Source organism: Balaenoptera ricei, chromosome 7 (assembly GCF_028023285.1).
Source record: "Balaenoptera ricei isolate mBalRic1 chromosome 7, mBalRic1.hap2, whole genome shotgun sequence".
Taxonomy (NCBI): domain Eukaryota; kingdom Metazoa; phylum Chordata; class Mammalia; order Artiodactyla; family Balaenopteridae; genus Balaenoptera; species Balaenoptera ricei.
Genome location: NC_082645.1, coordinates 8,468,455 through 8,483,619, shown reverse-complemented (window position 1 = coordinate 8,483,619; position 15,165 = coordinate 8,468,455). Strand labels below are relative to the sequence as shown.

The 15,165-nt window shown below is 41.9% G+C and overlaps 1 protein-coding gene across 1 annotated transcript in view; it reads right to left on the bottom strand.

The window, feature by feature from the left end:
* Nucleotides 1-15,165, bottom strand: part of MARCO (macrophage receptor with collagenous structure) — a 124,389-nt gene that overhangs the window by 18,055 nt on the left and 91,169 nt on the right. Inside the window, exons 2-3 of the mRNA XM_059927085.1 lie at nt 1,918-2,019; nt 863-1,015 (exon numbers count right to left, since the gene is read on the bottom strand). Coding sequence (XP_059783068.1) covers nt 863-1,015; nt 1,918-2,019 — 255 coding nt within the window. The remainder of the gene's footprint in view (nt 1-862; nt 1,016-1,917; nt 2,020-15,165) is intronic.

Genomic DNA, 15,165 nt, shown 5'->3' with positions numbered 1-15,165 from the left:
TGTCCTGAGGCCGCCACGTGGAGACCAGCACGGAAAGCACACCCACGCTCTGATAAACGGTACCCATCACCGCTGCCACTTACGTCAGGTCTCTCCCTTGCCAGGGCTGCTCTGTGGACCAGAGCCTCCCAAAGACTCGGGTGGCCGGGACAGGGCTCCTTGTCTTGTCTTGGTGCATTCTGGTTGCTATAACAACACACCACAGACCGGGGTGGGAGGAACTTAGACATCAGAAATTCACTTCTCCCACTTCTGGAGGCTGGAAGCCCAAGATCAGGGGCCGGCCCGGTCGGGTTCTGGGGAAGGGCTTCTTCTGTGCTGCAGACTGCAGCCTCTCGCTGTGTCCTCACACGGTGGGAGGAGCCAGGGCTCTCTCCTCTATAAGGACAGGCCCGCTGTCCTCTCCCCTCGAAGGTCCAGGCACTGGCCAGACTGGCTTGGTGCCCACTGTTACTCTCTCCAGCCACAGACCAGTATGAGTTTGCTGCTTGGGAGTGGCCCGGGAAATCGCCCTGGGCTCTGTCCTGCACACTCCGGGTCAGTCTGAGGGCTCTGTGACTCAGAACTGGCCTTCGGCTGGTTGCTGCAGACCTTGGCTCTTGGAGATCACACTCGTTTGGACAGCGTCCTTGGTTCCTAGGTCCCTGACCCCACTGTCTCCCGGAGAGCTGTCTGCAGCCACCCAGGGTGCCTGTAACTTCATGCCCTCCCCATACGGCCTTCACCCCCTGTCTTGGCCTCCACGCTCTCATACGAGGCCAGAGAAAGGAATTCAGGTCCAAAGGCCCCTTGGTCTGCACACGAGCCGCTCCCCCTTTCCCATCCTCTCTGGGGAGTCCCAGCCCAGGGGGGAGGGGCCAACCTGGGATCCGAGTAAAGTTGTCCACCCGTCGTAGTAGGTGCTCCTGCCTGGTGCAGACGCGGGCGAGCTGGGCCTGCAGGAAATGCTCGGAGGCCAGCGTTTGATTGTTGTAGGGCATCTCCAGGGCCCGGAGCCGCTTCTGCAGATTCAGAACTGGACACCCCACCGCCACGCCTGCAGCATCCTTTTAGGGACTTTATTAAAGCCCGAGGCACTTGAGCATAACCCTGACATTCTGTGTCATATGTGCATAACTCTACGTCCTGAATAGGTAAGCACGTGTTTAGTGTACTGTGAGGACCTCAAGTGAGCACACAGAACTTTGTCTGTATCTTGCACACGTGCACTCCACACTCAGATATGACGTTACACGTCCACAGAACATACCTCCACCCTGTGTAACCACTGCGTCCACGAACAACCTGCATGCAGTTAGGAGCTTTGTGCTCCTTGGACATGAAAGCGTGGCCACTAATATGCTGATCTGGCCTAATCATGTGTGACTTTCATATGCGTGTGACGTGTGCTTATGACAACTGGCCACACGGCATTCTTGAGTGACTTCACTATCTGCTGATGGAATTGCTTCATGACCTAACCATTTGGATTGGGAGCACTTTGAAAGTCAAATCATGTTAAAATGAAACACTCTGATCAACAAAGCTACCTCCCATTCAGAGGCAGGGAATCCCTGATGCGAGATGCACAAGGCACATCCTTGTGAGATCACTGCATCTTTCACTGCTTCAGACACACACAGCCTCACACATGTGGTCCCTCTCTCTCTCCCTCCCTCCCTCCCTCTTGCTCTCTCTCTCTCTCACACACACACACACACACACACACACACACACACACACACGCACGCAACACACACTCCCCTTCCTGCTTCCCCCTCTTCTCCCCCCACCATTCAGACCACCCAGGGACTGAGAACTCTCTCCCAGCAGATAGGCAGCAGTGGCCCCAAGGGCTCTCCTGTGAACCTGAGCCTTGTGTCAGGCCGGGCCACATTGTCACCCCAGGAGGGACCAGACAGGACCCAGATGCTTTACCTTGCACCACCAGTAGCCCAGCACCTGCAGTGAGTAGAATCAGGTAGATGACCAGCAGGACCATGAAGCAGTTTATCCCGTTTCTCTTCTTGGGCTTTGGATCTGAAACACAACCCAGGCAGACGGCAGCTGCTGCAGAGGGCAGAGAGCAGGGGCCCCCAGCCTGTGCCCGAATCTCCTTTGTATGGGCAGGGGGCTGCCCATGAGGTCCCACGAGGAGAAAGACACAAAGGCCCACGACCCCCAAATCTTCCCCTTGGTCCTCCTTCTTGCCACAAGGCAAGAAGTGCCATTGTCAGCCCCTCATTTGTGTGGCTGGGCAAAAACCCCCCCGTGCACACATCCTTAGCTGGAAGAGAGCAGTCCGCAGTCAGCCTTGCTCACCGTCGAAGCCCCAGCACGGAACCTGCCACAGGGGTCACTTAATAGATGTACATCAGAGAAATTGATGAATTAACATATTTCAATTTCAAAATTCTGGGAGGAGGATGATTGCTCCTGTTTTATAAACAATGAGCGGGGTTTGGAACAGCTGAAAAACCTGTTAGGTTATAAGACGAGATCTGGAAATCACGTCCAGGCCTTTGTTTTCTTTTTAATTACAAAGGTAAAACGTGCTTAATATAATTTATCAAACAATATGGAGAGCATTTCAAGGATTAATAATCTTATAATTAATCCCCTGAGGTCCTAACCCGCTGAGGTAAGCTTTGTTAGCATTCTGGGATGTGGCCTTCCTTCCATCTCCCCTTCCTCTCAGAAACTTACAAACTCATATCCTCCTAGATAGACTTGTTTTTTTTTTTTCTTTTAATTTTACTCTAATGATACCATGTTACAATTACATATTATAGTACATATCGATTAGAGCACATGTGCTTTCTGCAGTGAAGGATTTTTCCATGGACTTCTCTCTAGTTTTCTCAGTAGAGAGAGATTTAACTGTTCTCTTTAACAGTTGCCTCGTATTCCTTAAAGACACGTGGTTATGCTCAGTCTAGCACAGGGCGTTCCCGCCACCCCCACGTACCCCTGGAGTCTAGGCCCACACAGCAGCCTGAGTGAGTTCTCCAACACACAACCTGCTCCAGTCACTCCCTTGCCTTCAGCCTTCAGCTCACTGCCCTCAGGACAAACAGCTCCCCTGCTGGTTCATGCAGCCTGGCCTCCAGCCAGCTCTCCTATGGCCACACTTCCATACCTCACCTCCCCGCTGACACTGACCAATGGTCATGCCAGACCACTGTGGTTACACCCTTGTGAGTTCAGGCAGAATATCTCCTCTGAATACCCAACCTCCCTTCCTTCTTTCTGCATAACTGACTCTTACTCATCCTTTGGAAGCACAGTAGATCTTTTCCTGCTCCAAGATAGATTCTCAGACTCCCCTCGGCTGGGTGGGACTTCGCTCTGCTTCCCCACATCACTGTGTGTTTATCCACTGTGGACCTGAGCACCTGAACTGTATATATGTTTCAGTCTCCTCCATATGGCCTGGAAGTTTCTTAGGCTGCGTTCCAGCACCAACATGGTGTGCTGGAAAGATGGTGATGGGCTAGATGAATGGATGAATGAGTGGTTTGGGTGCTGAACGTGTACAGAGTTGAACATTTTGAAGTGTTGGGAGAGCATCAGGAATGCAACTTAGGACCTCAAGTGTCCATATAGTCATGATGGTGAGGATGGGTAACATACAGAGGAAGCCTCACATTTAATGGAAGATGGTGGATGGTGAATGCAATCTCATAGACAGCAACCAAACATGATGAAACATAGCATGTGATGAGAATAGAAAGATAAATTATGCTTCAGAGACACAGGTACCCTAGAGGTCAGAGGTGGAGGTGGAGGTGAAGGCCAGCACGGAAGATACAGATATTTTCAAATTACATGGTAGGACCATGGTGCAATGCATTTGAGTAAGGATGATGAGAGGAAAAACAGACATGGTAGTGTGATGGGAGTAGTTCAAGCCCAGAATGCTTTTTAATTCAGAGCTATCACCTGGCATAGAGGCAAGGTATTATAGAAACTGGGAATTTCAAATCTGTGAGCTTTGTCTAACTCACTCTATACAAAGCAGAGGATCTGATAAATTCTTTACCCTTACGTTGATCATTTCATCTCTTAGTGGTTAGAAGAAACTGTCAAGGAAATATCTACTCTGGTTTGGGGTTGACCAATGAGCAAGAGTTGCTTGAGATGAGAGAATGAAAATTCAAAAAAAAAAAAAAAAAAAAGCTTCAGGTGAATAAGAATGAGCTTACCTGGAGTAAACTATGGTTAGTCTGGGTGGAGATTTTAGGGAAGCAGGTTTTAGAAATTTGACAGCTCTATTGTCTAACTCACAGTGAAAATATGGCTCCAGAGAGAAATAAAATTTCAATTCCATAAAAGAGCTCAGTGAAGAAAAAAGGCTGCACACAAATTTTAGGGTTCCCAGGCCTTCCATCTCCCAACCCCTCACCAAGTGGCAGAAGATGGCTTGGTAGGTGTACTTCTCTCCTACTGTAACACTAGTGGAGATCAAGTGGGAGCCCCTCTCCCCACATCCCCAGCACTGGGCTACTGGTGAGGCCCAGGGAAGTGGTCTCTGCCCTGTGGGTTTGAGGTTTCCCACCTTCTACTTAGTAGCACTGAGCAATGTAGAGCAGTGTCCTCTGCCCCTGCAGGCAGCACCAGCAGGGGGCAAGAACACCAATAACACAGGGAACAAAGCAGACTAGAATAGCATGGTCAGGGCTCTGAAAATTAAATTGTGATTGGAACCATAGCCCACAAAATGAGCCAGAATCTATCTAATAAATCTAAATAGTTTACGTAAGAAGCCTAAACCTAAAATCATTGAGATGACACAAATGTTGGAATTATTCAATAAGGATTTTAAAGCAGCCATCACAAAAATGCTTTAATGAGTAATTACATATAAAACTTTTTTTTAAATGTCACAAAATAGAAGATATATAAAAGAACCAAATGGAAATTGTATAATTTCAAAACACAAAAAAATATTTTTAAACCTCACCACATTGGCTCAATAGTGTAATAAATATGACAAAGGAAAGAATCACTGATTCTTTCAGTGACTGATAGATAGAACTAAATGATAGAACAATAGAAATTGCCCAATCTGAAAAACAGAGAAAATAATCAACAAAAACAACAACAAATAAACAGAGTCTATGAGACGGGTGGGTCAATAAAAAAGAAAAAAAAAACACATAATACTTATATCATTGAAGTCCCAGAAAAAGTGTGAAGCTGAAAAAATAATCAAAGAAATAATGGTAGCTGAAAATTTCTCAAATTTGGGGAAAGGCATAAACCTACAGATCCAAGAAGTTGAGCAAATCCCAAACATGGTACATTCAAAGAAATCCATACCAAGACACATAGGCAAAAATGTGAAAAATCTAGACATAAAGAAAATTTAAAGTCTGAAGAAAAAGAAAAAATTTGAAAGCAGCCAGAGAGAAATGACACATTACCTATAAAGTTATACCAATTTGGAATGTCAGCAGATTTTTCATCTGACACCATGGAGATCAGCTAGAAGTGGCACAATATTTTTTGTGTGCTGAAGTAAATGAATTGTCAACCATGAATGCATCCTTTAGCAATGTATGGGAAATAGAGATTCTCAGATGAAGGAAAACTAATAGAAGTTATTGCTAGTAAACCTACATTTAAAGAATGGCTAAAGGAAGTTCTTCAAATACAATGTTAATGATAGTAGGAGAAGGCTTGGCACTTCCAAAAGGAAGAACAAGAAAAAGGAAGGAAGAATGGGTAAAATACAGGGCTATATATTAGACCATACTTCTCCTCATGATTTTTAAAAATCACATTTGATGGTTGAAACAAAAATTATGATGCTGTCTGATGTGGTTCTCAGTGTATGCAGAGGAAATACCTCAGACAATTCATTTTAAAAAGTGAAGATAGGGCTTCCCTGGTGGCGCAGTGGTTGAGAATCTGCCTGCCAATGCAAGGGACACGGGTTCGAGCCCTGGTCTGGGAAGATCCCACATGCCGCGGAGCGATTAGGCCCGTGACCCACAATTGCTGAGCCTGCGCGTCTGGAGCCTGTGCTTCGCAACAAGAGAGGCCGCGATAGTGAGAGGCCCGCGCACCGCGATGAAGAGTGGCCCCCGCCTGCCACAACTAGAGAAAGCCCTCGCACAGAAACGAAGACCAAACACAGCCATAAATAAATAAATAAATAATTTTAAAAAAAAAAGTGAAGATAATAAAAGGACATAAATGGAAATAAGATTTCTACACTTTACTCAAAGTGGTAAAATGTTGATACCAGTAGACTGTGATATGTTATGTATGTGTATTGTAATGCCCAGAGAAACCACTAAATAAACTATTCAAAGAGATGCACCACAAAAATCTTGTAAATAATTAAAAATAAAATTCAAAAAAAGTGCTCAAGTAACTCATAGGAAGGTAAGAAAAGAGAAACAGATGAATGGGAAACAGAAGAAACAGAGAAAATACAAAATAGGATGGCAGATTTAAGCCTAACATACCTATAATTACTTTCATGTAAATAGTCTAAATATACCAAGTAAAGGGTAGAAATTGGCAAAGTGAATGGAAAAGCATGACCCAACTATAAGTTGTCTATAGAAACCAAACAGTAGAGCTTCTATTCACATGAAACAGAATTGATACAACTGAAAGGAGAAATGGACAAATCCCAATTATAATTGGGGACATTAATACCCCATTCTCAGCAACTGATAGAAAATCAGCAAAGGTATAGAAGAACTGAACACCACCACCAACCAACAGGATCTAATTAACATTTATAGAATACTGCATGCAACAACAGAAGAATACACATTCTTTCCATGCATACATGGAATATTTACTAAGACCATATCCTGGGTCATAAAACAAACCTCAACAAAATGTAAAAGAAATTAAATTTTACAGATGTTCTCTGACAATAATGGAATAAAAATAGAAATTAATAACGTACAGACAGAAAAATGTCCAAACACTTAGAAAATTTTTTTAAACTTCTAAATAATGCATGGGTCATAGAGAAAGTCTCAAAGAAAAAAAAAATTTTAAACAGAACTGAATGAAAGTGGAAATACAACATACCAAATTATGGGCTACATCTAAAGCAGCACTGGAAGGGAAATTTACAGCACAAAAATCTTACATTACAAATGAGGAAAGATCTCAAATCAGTAAACTAAGTTCTTACCTCAAGAAACCAGAAAAGAACAGTAAAATAACCCTAAACAACCAGGAAAAAAAAGAAATAATAAACACCAGAGCAGAAATCAATGAGATTTAAAATAAGAATACAAAAGAGAAAATAAAAAACAAAAATCCGGTTCTTTGAATAAAATCAATAAAATTTATAAAGCTTTAGCAAGACGGACAAAGATAAAAAGGAAGAAGACACAAATCACCAATATCAATAATAAAACAGGGTATATCACCACAGATGCTGCAGCCATTAAAAGCAAAATAAGAAAATACTAGTACTAACTGTATGCTCACAACTTAGAAGAAATGAATCATTTCCTCAAAAATCACATACTACAAACACTCAACCAAGATGAAACAGATAATATAAATATCTATGGCCATTAAGTAAATTTAATTTGTAATTTAAAATCTCCTGTAAAAGAAATATCCAGGTCCAGATGATTTTATTGAAATATCCTTTAAAAAAAGAATTAGCACCAAGTTCAAACAATCTCTTATGGATAACAGAAGAGTAGAGAACACTTCCTAACTTATTTTATATGATAAGTATTACCCTAATATGGAAACCAGACAAAGACACTACAAAAAGAAAACTAAAGATCAATATTTCTCATGAAATTTGATACAAAAATTCTCAACAAAATAGCAGTCAACCATATCAAGCAATGCATCAACAGGATTTACATACCATGACTAAATGGAATTTCCATGTATGCAAGACTGGTTCAATATTAGAAAATCAATGTAATCCACATATCAATAGGCTAAAGAAGAAAAATCATATAATCATATAGTTGATACAGAAAAAGCACTCAACAAAATCCAATTCATAATAAATTGTCATAATTATCACTCTCGTAATAAATAACAAATTTATAATAAACCTGTCAGCAAACTAAAAAAGAAGAGAACATCCTCAAGTTTAAAAAAACAAAAAGAGCATCAACAAGCTATCTAAAGCTTACATTCAGTCTTAATGGTGAGACAGAAAACTTTCCTCCTTAGGTTGGGAACAAGGCAAGGATGTCTGTTCTCACTCCCTTTATCTGTATACAACTGGCAAACAAGTGCAAATCGAAATTTAAAACACAATGGCGGGACACATTGGCACAGTGGTTAAGAATCTGCCTGCCAATGCAGGGGACATGGGTTTGAACCCTGGTCTGGGAAGATCCCACATGCTGTGGAGCAACTAAGCTCGTGCACCGCAACTACTGAGCCTGCACTCTAGAGCCCGCGAGCCAAAACTACCGAGCCAGCATGCCACAACTGCTGAAGCCCTTGAGCCAAGAGCCCGTGCTCCGCAACGAAGAGTAGCCCCCCCTCACCATAACTAGAGAAAGCCTATGCGCAGCAACAAAAACCCAATGCGGCCAAAAATAAATAAATTAAATACATAAATTTATATTAAAAAATGGCATTTACAATTGCTCCAAAGAAAATGAAATATTTAGATATTAAATTTAACAAAATGTATACAGGATCTGTATGCTGAAAGTTACAAAATCCTCATAAAACAAAAAAACCTAAATAAATGCAGAAACATACCATGTTCACAGATTTTAAGACTGAACATAAAGATGTCAATTTTCAAACTGATCTAGAGGTGTAATATAATTCCTACAAAATCCCAGCAAGGTTTTCGATGGTATAAATTTATACCAAAATTTATATGGAAAGGCACAAGCCCCAGAATAGCTAAAATCATCTTGAAAAAGAAGAATAAATTGTGAGAAATAATGTTACCTGATGTTCAGAGTTACAATAAATCTACATCATCAAGACAGTGTGGTATTGGGGCAGGGATAGACATGCAGATTAATGGGGCAGAATAAAGAACACAGAAATAGACCCACACAAGTATGCCCAACTGATTTTTGACAAAGATGCAAAAGTAATTTACTGGAGGAAGAAAAGACTGTTCGTTCAGCAGATGGTGTTGAAGCAGTTGGACATCCATAAGCAAAACACACAAACCTTGACCTAAACTTCACATCTGATTAAAAAATCAACCCAAAATGAACCATGATATTGTAATGTAAAACTGTAAAACTTTTAGAATTAAGCATAGGAGAAATCTTTGGGACCCAGTGCTAAGTGAAAAGTTCTCAGACTTGACACCAAAAGCACAGTCCATAAAAGGAAAAAATCAATAAATTGGACCTCAATAGAATTAAATACTTTCGCTTCGCAAAAGACTTTGTTAAGAGGATGAAATGACAAATTGCAGACTGAGAGAGAATATTTACAAATTATGTACCTGGCAAAGGACTTGTATCTTGAGTATATAAAGAATTCTCAAAACGTTTAGTTTTAGTTTAGCTTAGTCAAAAAACAAACAATCCAATTAAAACACTGGCAAAAGACATGCAGAGACATTTCACTGAGGAGGGTATACAAACAGCAAATGAACACGTGAAAAGATATTAGCTATTAGGAACGTCATTAGCTATTAGGAAAATACAAATTAAAATTACAATGATGTATCACTATCACATGTCTATCCAAACGGCTAAAATAAAAATAGTAATAATACCAATTGCTGGCAAGGATTGCGAATCAGTTGTATACTGCTGGGGGGAATGTAAAATGGTACATCCACACTGGAAAAACAGATCAGCCGCTTCTTGTAATACTAAACATATATTTAGAGTCCAGCAATTGCACTTTCGGGCATTTATGCCAGAGACATGAAAACTTGTGCTTACACAAAAACTTGTATGTAAATGGTCATAGCAGCTTTATTTGTAATAGCCCAAAACTGGAAAAACAGCCCAAATGTCTTTCAATGGGTGAACAGTTAAACCAACTGTGTACATTCATATCATAGAATAATACTCATTAATAATACTCATTAATAAAAGAATCAACTACTGATACACACAACAACTTGGATGGATCTCAAGGGAATTATGCTATGTGAAAAAAAGCCAATCTTTAAAAAGTTACATGCTGTAACTATTTATATAACTATTTATATAACTTTCTTTAAATAGCAAAATTATAGAAAGGAGGAACTGATTAGTGGTTGCTGGGGGATAGTGATGGCTGGGCGGGGAGAGAGGGTACGTGCGTCTATGAAAAAGTATCATGAGGGAGATTTTTGTGGTGATGGAATTGATCCATATCTTGATTTTGGTGATGGTTACACAAGTACACACATCGGAGAAAATTGTAGAGAACTACATTCACACACACAAATGAGTGCGTGTAAAACTAAAGAAATCTAAATAAGCTCTGTGGGTTGTACCAACATCAGTTTCCTGGTTGTCATATTGTACTAGAGCTATGCAAGACGTTATCACTAGGGGGAAATGGGTGAAGGTCACAAAGACTTCCCTGTACATTTGTTTTTTGCAACTTTCAATTGCAAAAATTTACAATTATTTCACAATAAAAAGTGAAAAAAACACCTCTGGGTAAAGTCAGATTTTTACAATTTACAATTATTTCACAATAAAAAGTGAAAAAACACCTCCGGGTAAAGTCAGATTTTTAAAAAATTCTAAGAACTAGTGACACGACAAAAAATAAAGTCAGAACAATGGCATGAAATGAAAGTAGTCATATCATCAAGGCTGACCCTGTAAAGACTCCAGGGTTAAGGTTTGTTAGCAGAATATTTAAAATTAACTTCAGAGCAGGAAGAAGGGACAGCTAGGTCCAATGTTGGGGCCAATGCTTAGTGTTAATTAAAACAAACAACAAAAAGACCCCATAACTTTCTTTCATAATTTGTATTTTTTGGGGTCTTCTCTGTCAGGAGGGATGTTCTTCAGATGGAAATTGGTGGGAAGAAATATCATGAAGAAAGATGTGAGACCTGAAATAGTTGAGGGCTGTGGGTGAGAGGGCCAGATTACATTCCACAGACCGGCAAAAGTTTGCCGATGTGGTAACAGAACTTGAGAAACCAGACACATCAGGAGACTGACAGGAAGACCTGAGCCAGACAGATGCTCATATTTTCAAGAAGGTGAAAGGAGCGCATCCCAGAAAGATATGGTCCACAGGGACAAAAGTGAATTCTCTCGTTCAGGCTCAAATGCTCCATTGTTGAAGGGGAGAGGGGCTGATACTGATTCATAAGGGAAGACCTGGGGTTTCGTTGGACCTTCAGGGCAGCAAGAGCCAGCAGTCTGTGGGGACTCTTCAGAAAACTAAAGCAATCTTCAGCCTACAGAGAGCTAGGTAGGTAGATAGATAGATAGACAGATAGATAGATGAATAGATAGATAGACAAGTAAACGAGGATTGAGCCATTTAGGGCTAAAGTAAGTAGTTTTTTTCATGTCAGTAAAGCCCTGAGTGGGTAACTGTGTTACAGAGCTTCACAGTGAGCACTGATCAGGAGGGCACTCATCTAGTAAGTTCCATATGTTCTTTGTAGGAGGAGATAGAAGTTGTGAATGCATTTAGGAAAGTGTTCCCTCCAGACTGGAGTGATTTTGGTTTGGGGTTAGATTTTTACTTCGTGGTATCTATAACCCCAGTCAGAAATCTGGGATTCACCCTTGAGTCTTGTATCATCATCACTTGCCTTGTCCCCCCACTATAGTCCTACTGATTTGACTTTTTTAAAAAATATATTTATTTATTTATTTGGCTGCACCAGGTCTTAGTTGCAGCACGTGGGATCTTCATTGCTGCATGTGGGATCTTAGTTGTGGCACGTGGGATCTAGTTCCCTGACCTGGGATTGAACCCAGGCCCCCTGCATCGGAAGCATGGAGTCTTAGCCACTGGACCACCAGGGAAGTCCCTGATTTGACTTCTAAAATTTCTCCAGAACATTCTCTTTTCCTTCCACACACCCACTGCCTCACATCATCTCTTGCTGCCAAGCTCCTCTCTGTCCTCAGGGTTACTCTTTCCAACTCATCCCCCCATCTATGAGGGTGAGTAATCTCAAGTGCAGATCACTGCCTCTCAGCCCAACTTCAGTCTCTTCAAAGCTCCCCATTGCCCTTGCCACTTACAAATTGGCACTTGCCATCTACCTCTACAAGGATTAAATCATGAGCCACCGCTGCTGCTGACCTTCAACACCCCCTGAAAGGAGTTCAGGATGGAAATCAGGAATGAGGCCCTCTTTGCTCTGGGAAAACCTGGCAGAACAGGTCTTCAGATAGTTAGATATTTTCAGGAGAAGATTTTATGAGCCCAATTCTTGCATCTCCTCGTATTTAGAAAAGCACTAAAATCATTAGCAGTGACATCTGCTCCTTTTGACTAGCAGCGAGCCTCTGCCAACATGTGTTCTTGACTGCACATCCCCCCTTCACTAAAGTCATATATAACACTGCCCTCCCCCCCCTGCCTCTTTGGAGCAGTTTCTCAGAGCTATCTGAAATGCTGTCTCCCAGGCTATAGTCCTCATTTTGTCCCAAGTAAAACTTAACTCACGTCTCTCACATTGTGCTTTTTTCTTTTTTTTCAGTAGACACCCTCAGGATAAAGTCCAAATTAACTGGTCCTTGTCTCAATCCCCACTGAGCTTCCCCACCCAATTTTGACCCAACAATATGGAGCTATTTGTATTTTTTCTGAATATTCCTCGGGAAGGTATCATAAACAGGTTGTGCCCTACCCCTGCCCCAGCCTCCATCTCCTTTCTCTAACGAATACTTGTTATCCATCAAACTTTAGAAGAGGTCTCAGCTCTGCCCTCCAGGGTCCCACATCAGCTTAAATCTGTCCATAAAGTCCCGTGCAAATCTCAGTGACAGCCAGTAATGAATTGTATCAAAATGGGTTATGAATAGGCTCTCTCTGCCGCCCTCCATCCAACATGACTGTGGGCTTCCTGGGGCCAGAGGCCGGGTTGATCCAAGTCTATTTTCTCAGTGCTGAGCTCCGTGCCCAGCATGCAGTAGGTGCCAAATCTGTTTGATCACCTGACTTTGCTTGAACATTGTTAGTATCTTAAAAAGTCATGTGTCCAGAACGCTGCCTTCTCCAAAGTTCTGAATAAACAACAATTATTAAAGTCATTTGCACTCCTGCCTTCTTTGTTACCCCACTGTGCACACCTAAAGGCAGAACACTGGACCCTTAATCTTTGTACACCCGTAATTCCAGCCACTGACCTGAACAAACAGACCCTGGACGAGAGGGACAGTCAAGCCAGGGGACAGAGCTGCAGTTGTTCCTGCACATACAGTGTCCAGAAAAGAGAGTGGGAGTGGGAAAGACTGATCAACTTGGGAAACAGGTCCAAGAGGATATTCTGAAATGGGAAATCAGAGATCCCCTGTGGGAAGCACTCACCAGTGACTTTGAATGCTACAAATTCTAGAAGCAACCTAAGTGTCCATCATCGGATGAATGGATAAAGAAGATGTGGCACATATACACAATGGAATATTACTCAGCCATAAAAAGAAACGAAATTGAGATATTTGTAGTGAGGTGGATGGACCTAGAGTCTGTCATACAGAGTGAAGTAAGTCAGAAAGAGAAAAACAAATACCATATATGCTAACACATATATATGGAATCTAAGAAAAAAAAAAAGATCATGAAGAACCTAGGGGCAGGACAGGAATAAAGACACAGACCTACTAGAGAATGGACTTGAGGATATGGGGAGGGGGAAGGGTAAGCTGTGACAAAGTGAGAGTGGGGCATGGACATATATACACTACCAAACGTAAAATAGATAGCTAGTGGGAAGCAGCCGCATAGCACAGGGAGATCAGCTCGGTGGTTTGTGACCACCTAGAGGGGTGGGATAGGGAGGGTGGGAGGGAGGGAGACGCAAGAGGGAAGAGATATGGGAACATATGTATAACTGATTCACTTTGTTATAAAGCAGAAACTAACACACCATTGTAAAGCAATTAAACTCCAATAAAGATGTTAAAAAAAAAATGCGTCACCTGTGTAACACTGAGGGAGAAAATAAAACAACAGTTGACTGAATTTTTAAAATCTGAGTTTAATCTAAGGCAAACTAATTATGAAGCCATAACATACCCTAGCCCCCACCAACTGGAGAACACACTTTCTGAGGAACACATGAGTTTTCACAGAAGACATCTTAAAGAATTTTAACAGAATTGCATTAAATAAATATGACCCTTGGCTTCAGTTCTGTGGAACTTTTTCATCCCTCTTGTTTTGCATTGTCCTTTCATCACACATGTCACAAACATAATCTGTGTGTCAGAATGAGACACTAATAAAAAGGAGGGACATACAATAAGCATTAGCATTAATTGAAGGGAAAATATTTAAATACAATTTAAAGGAGTCATGAAGCTAAAAAAAAAAACCCTGTACGCTAAAGACACAGCATCTATTACTAGCATTATACAAATTTCCAGTGGAAGCATGGAAGCGTTGCAGAACTGTATTATTGACTCTCTAAGGTGCAGACCTAGACTTTCAATGGACTTGTCTATTCTTATGCCGCCAAGAGAAAGACTACATCACAGACAGTGTCATTACTGGGGACTAGTACTTTACCATTAAGTTCAAAGGTCTCCATTGTAGACAGCATGGTTTGGTCCAGAGTCGTTCTTTCTCCGGCGCTAGCTGAGAGCTCTTTCTCCTTGAGAATTTCCTCATTTTCCATTGCTAAACTTTATAGATGGCCAAAGTCCTGGAGCCAGCAGAAATGCTCCCCACAAGAGGAACCACTCGGGGAAAGATTGTTCCCTTTTAACTACTGCTGCTACTGGTGTTAGCACACAGCACTTCCCTTGGCTCTGATTTCTGAATTTGCAAAATGTTTCCTGACATGATCAGAATTAGGCATTTCTCAAAAATGGGCTATTCACATGTGGAGCTCCTGCTTAGCGCAGCTGCTTGGTCCCAGGACCCTGAGAGCAGAGCCGATGACCCCCCCGCACTTTCTCCATCTGTCCAGGCCCTGCCATCATCCCAGACCCAGCTTATTGTCGTGGGACCTCTCCAACCCACAGTGAAACCTGCCTCCTCTGACCTACTTCCACCCTTAGAGTTCATCCTTGCTACTCAAAGTGTGGGCCATGGACCAGCTGCATC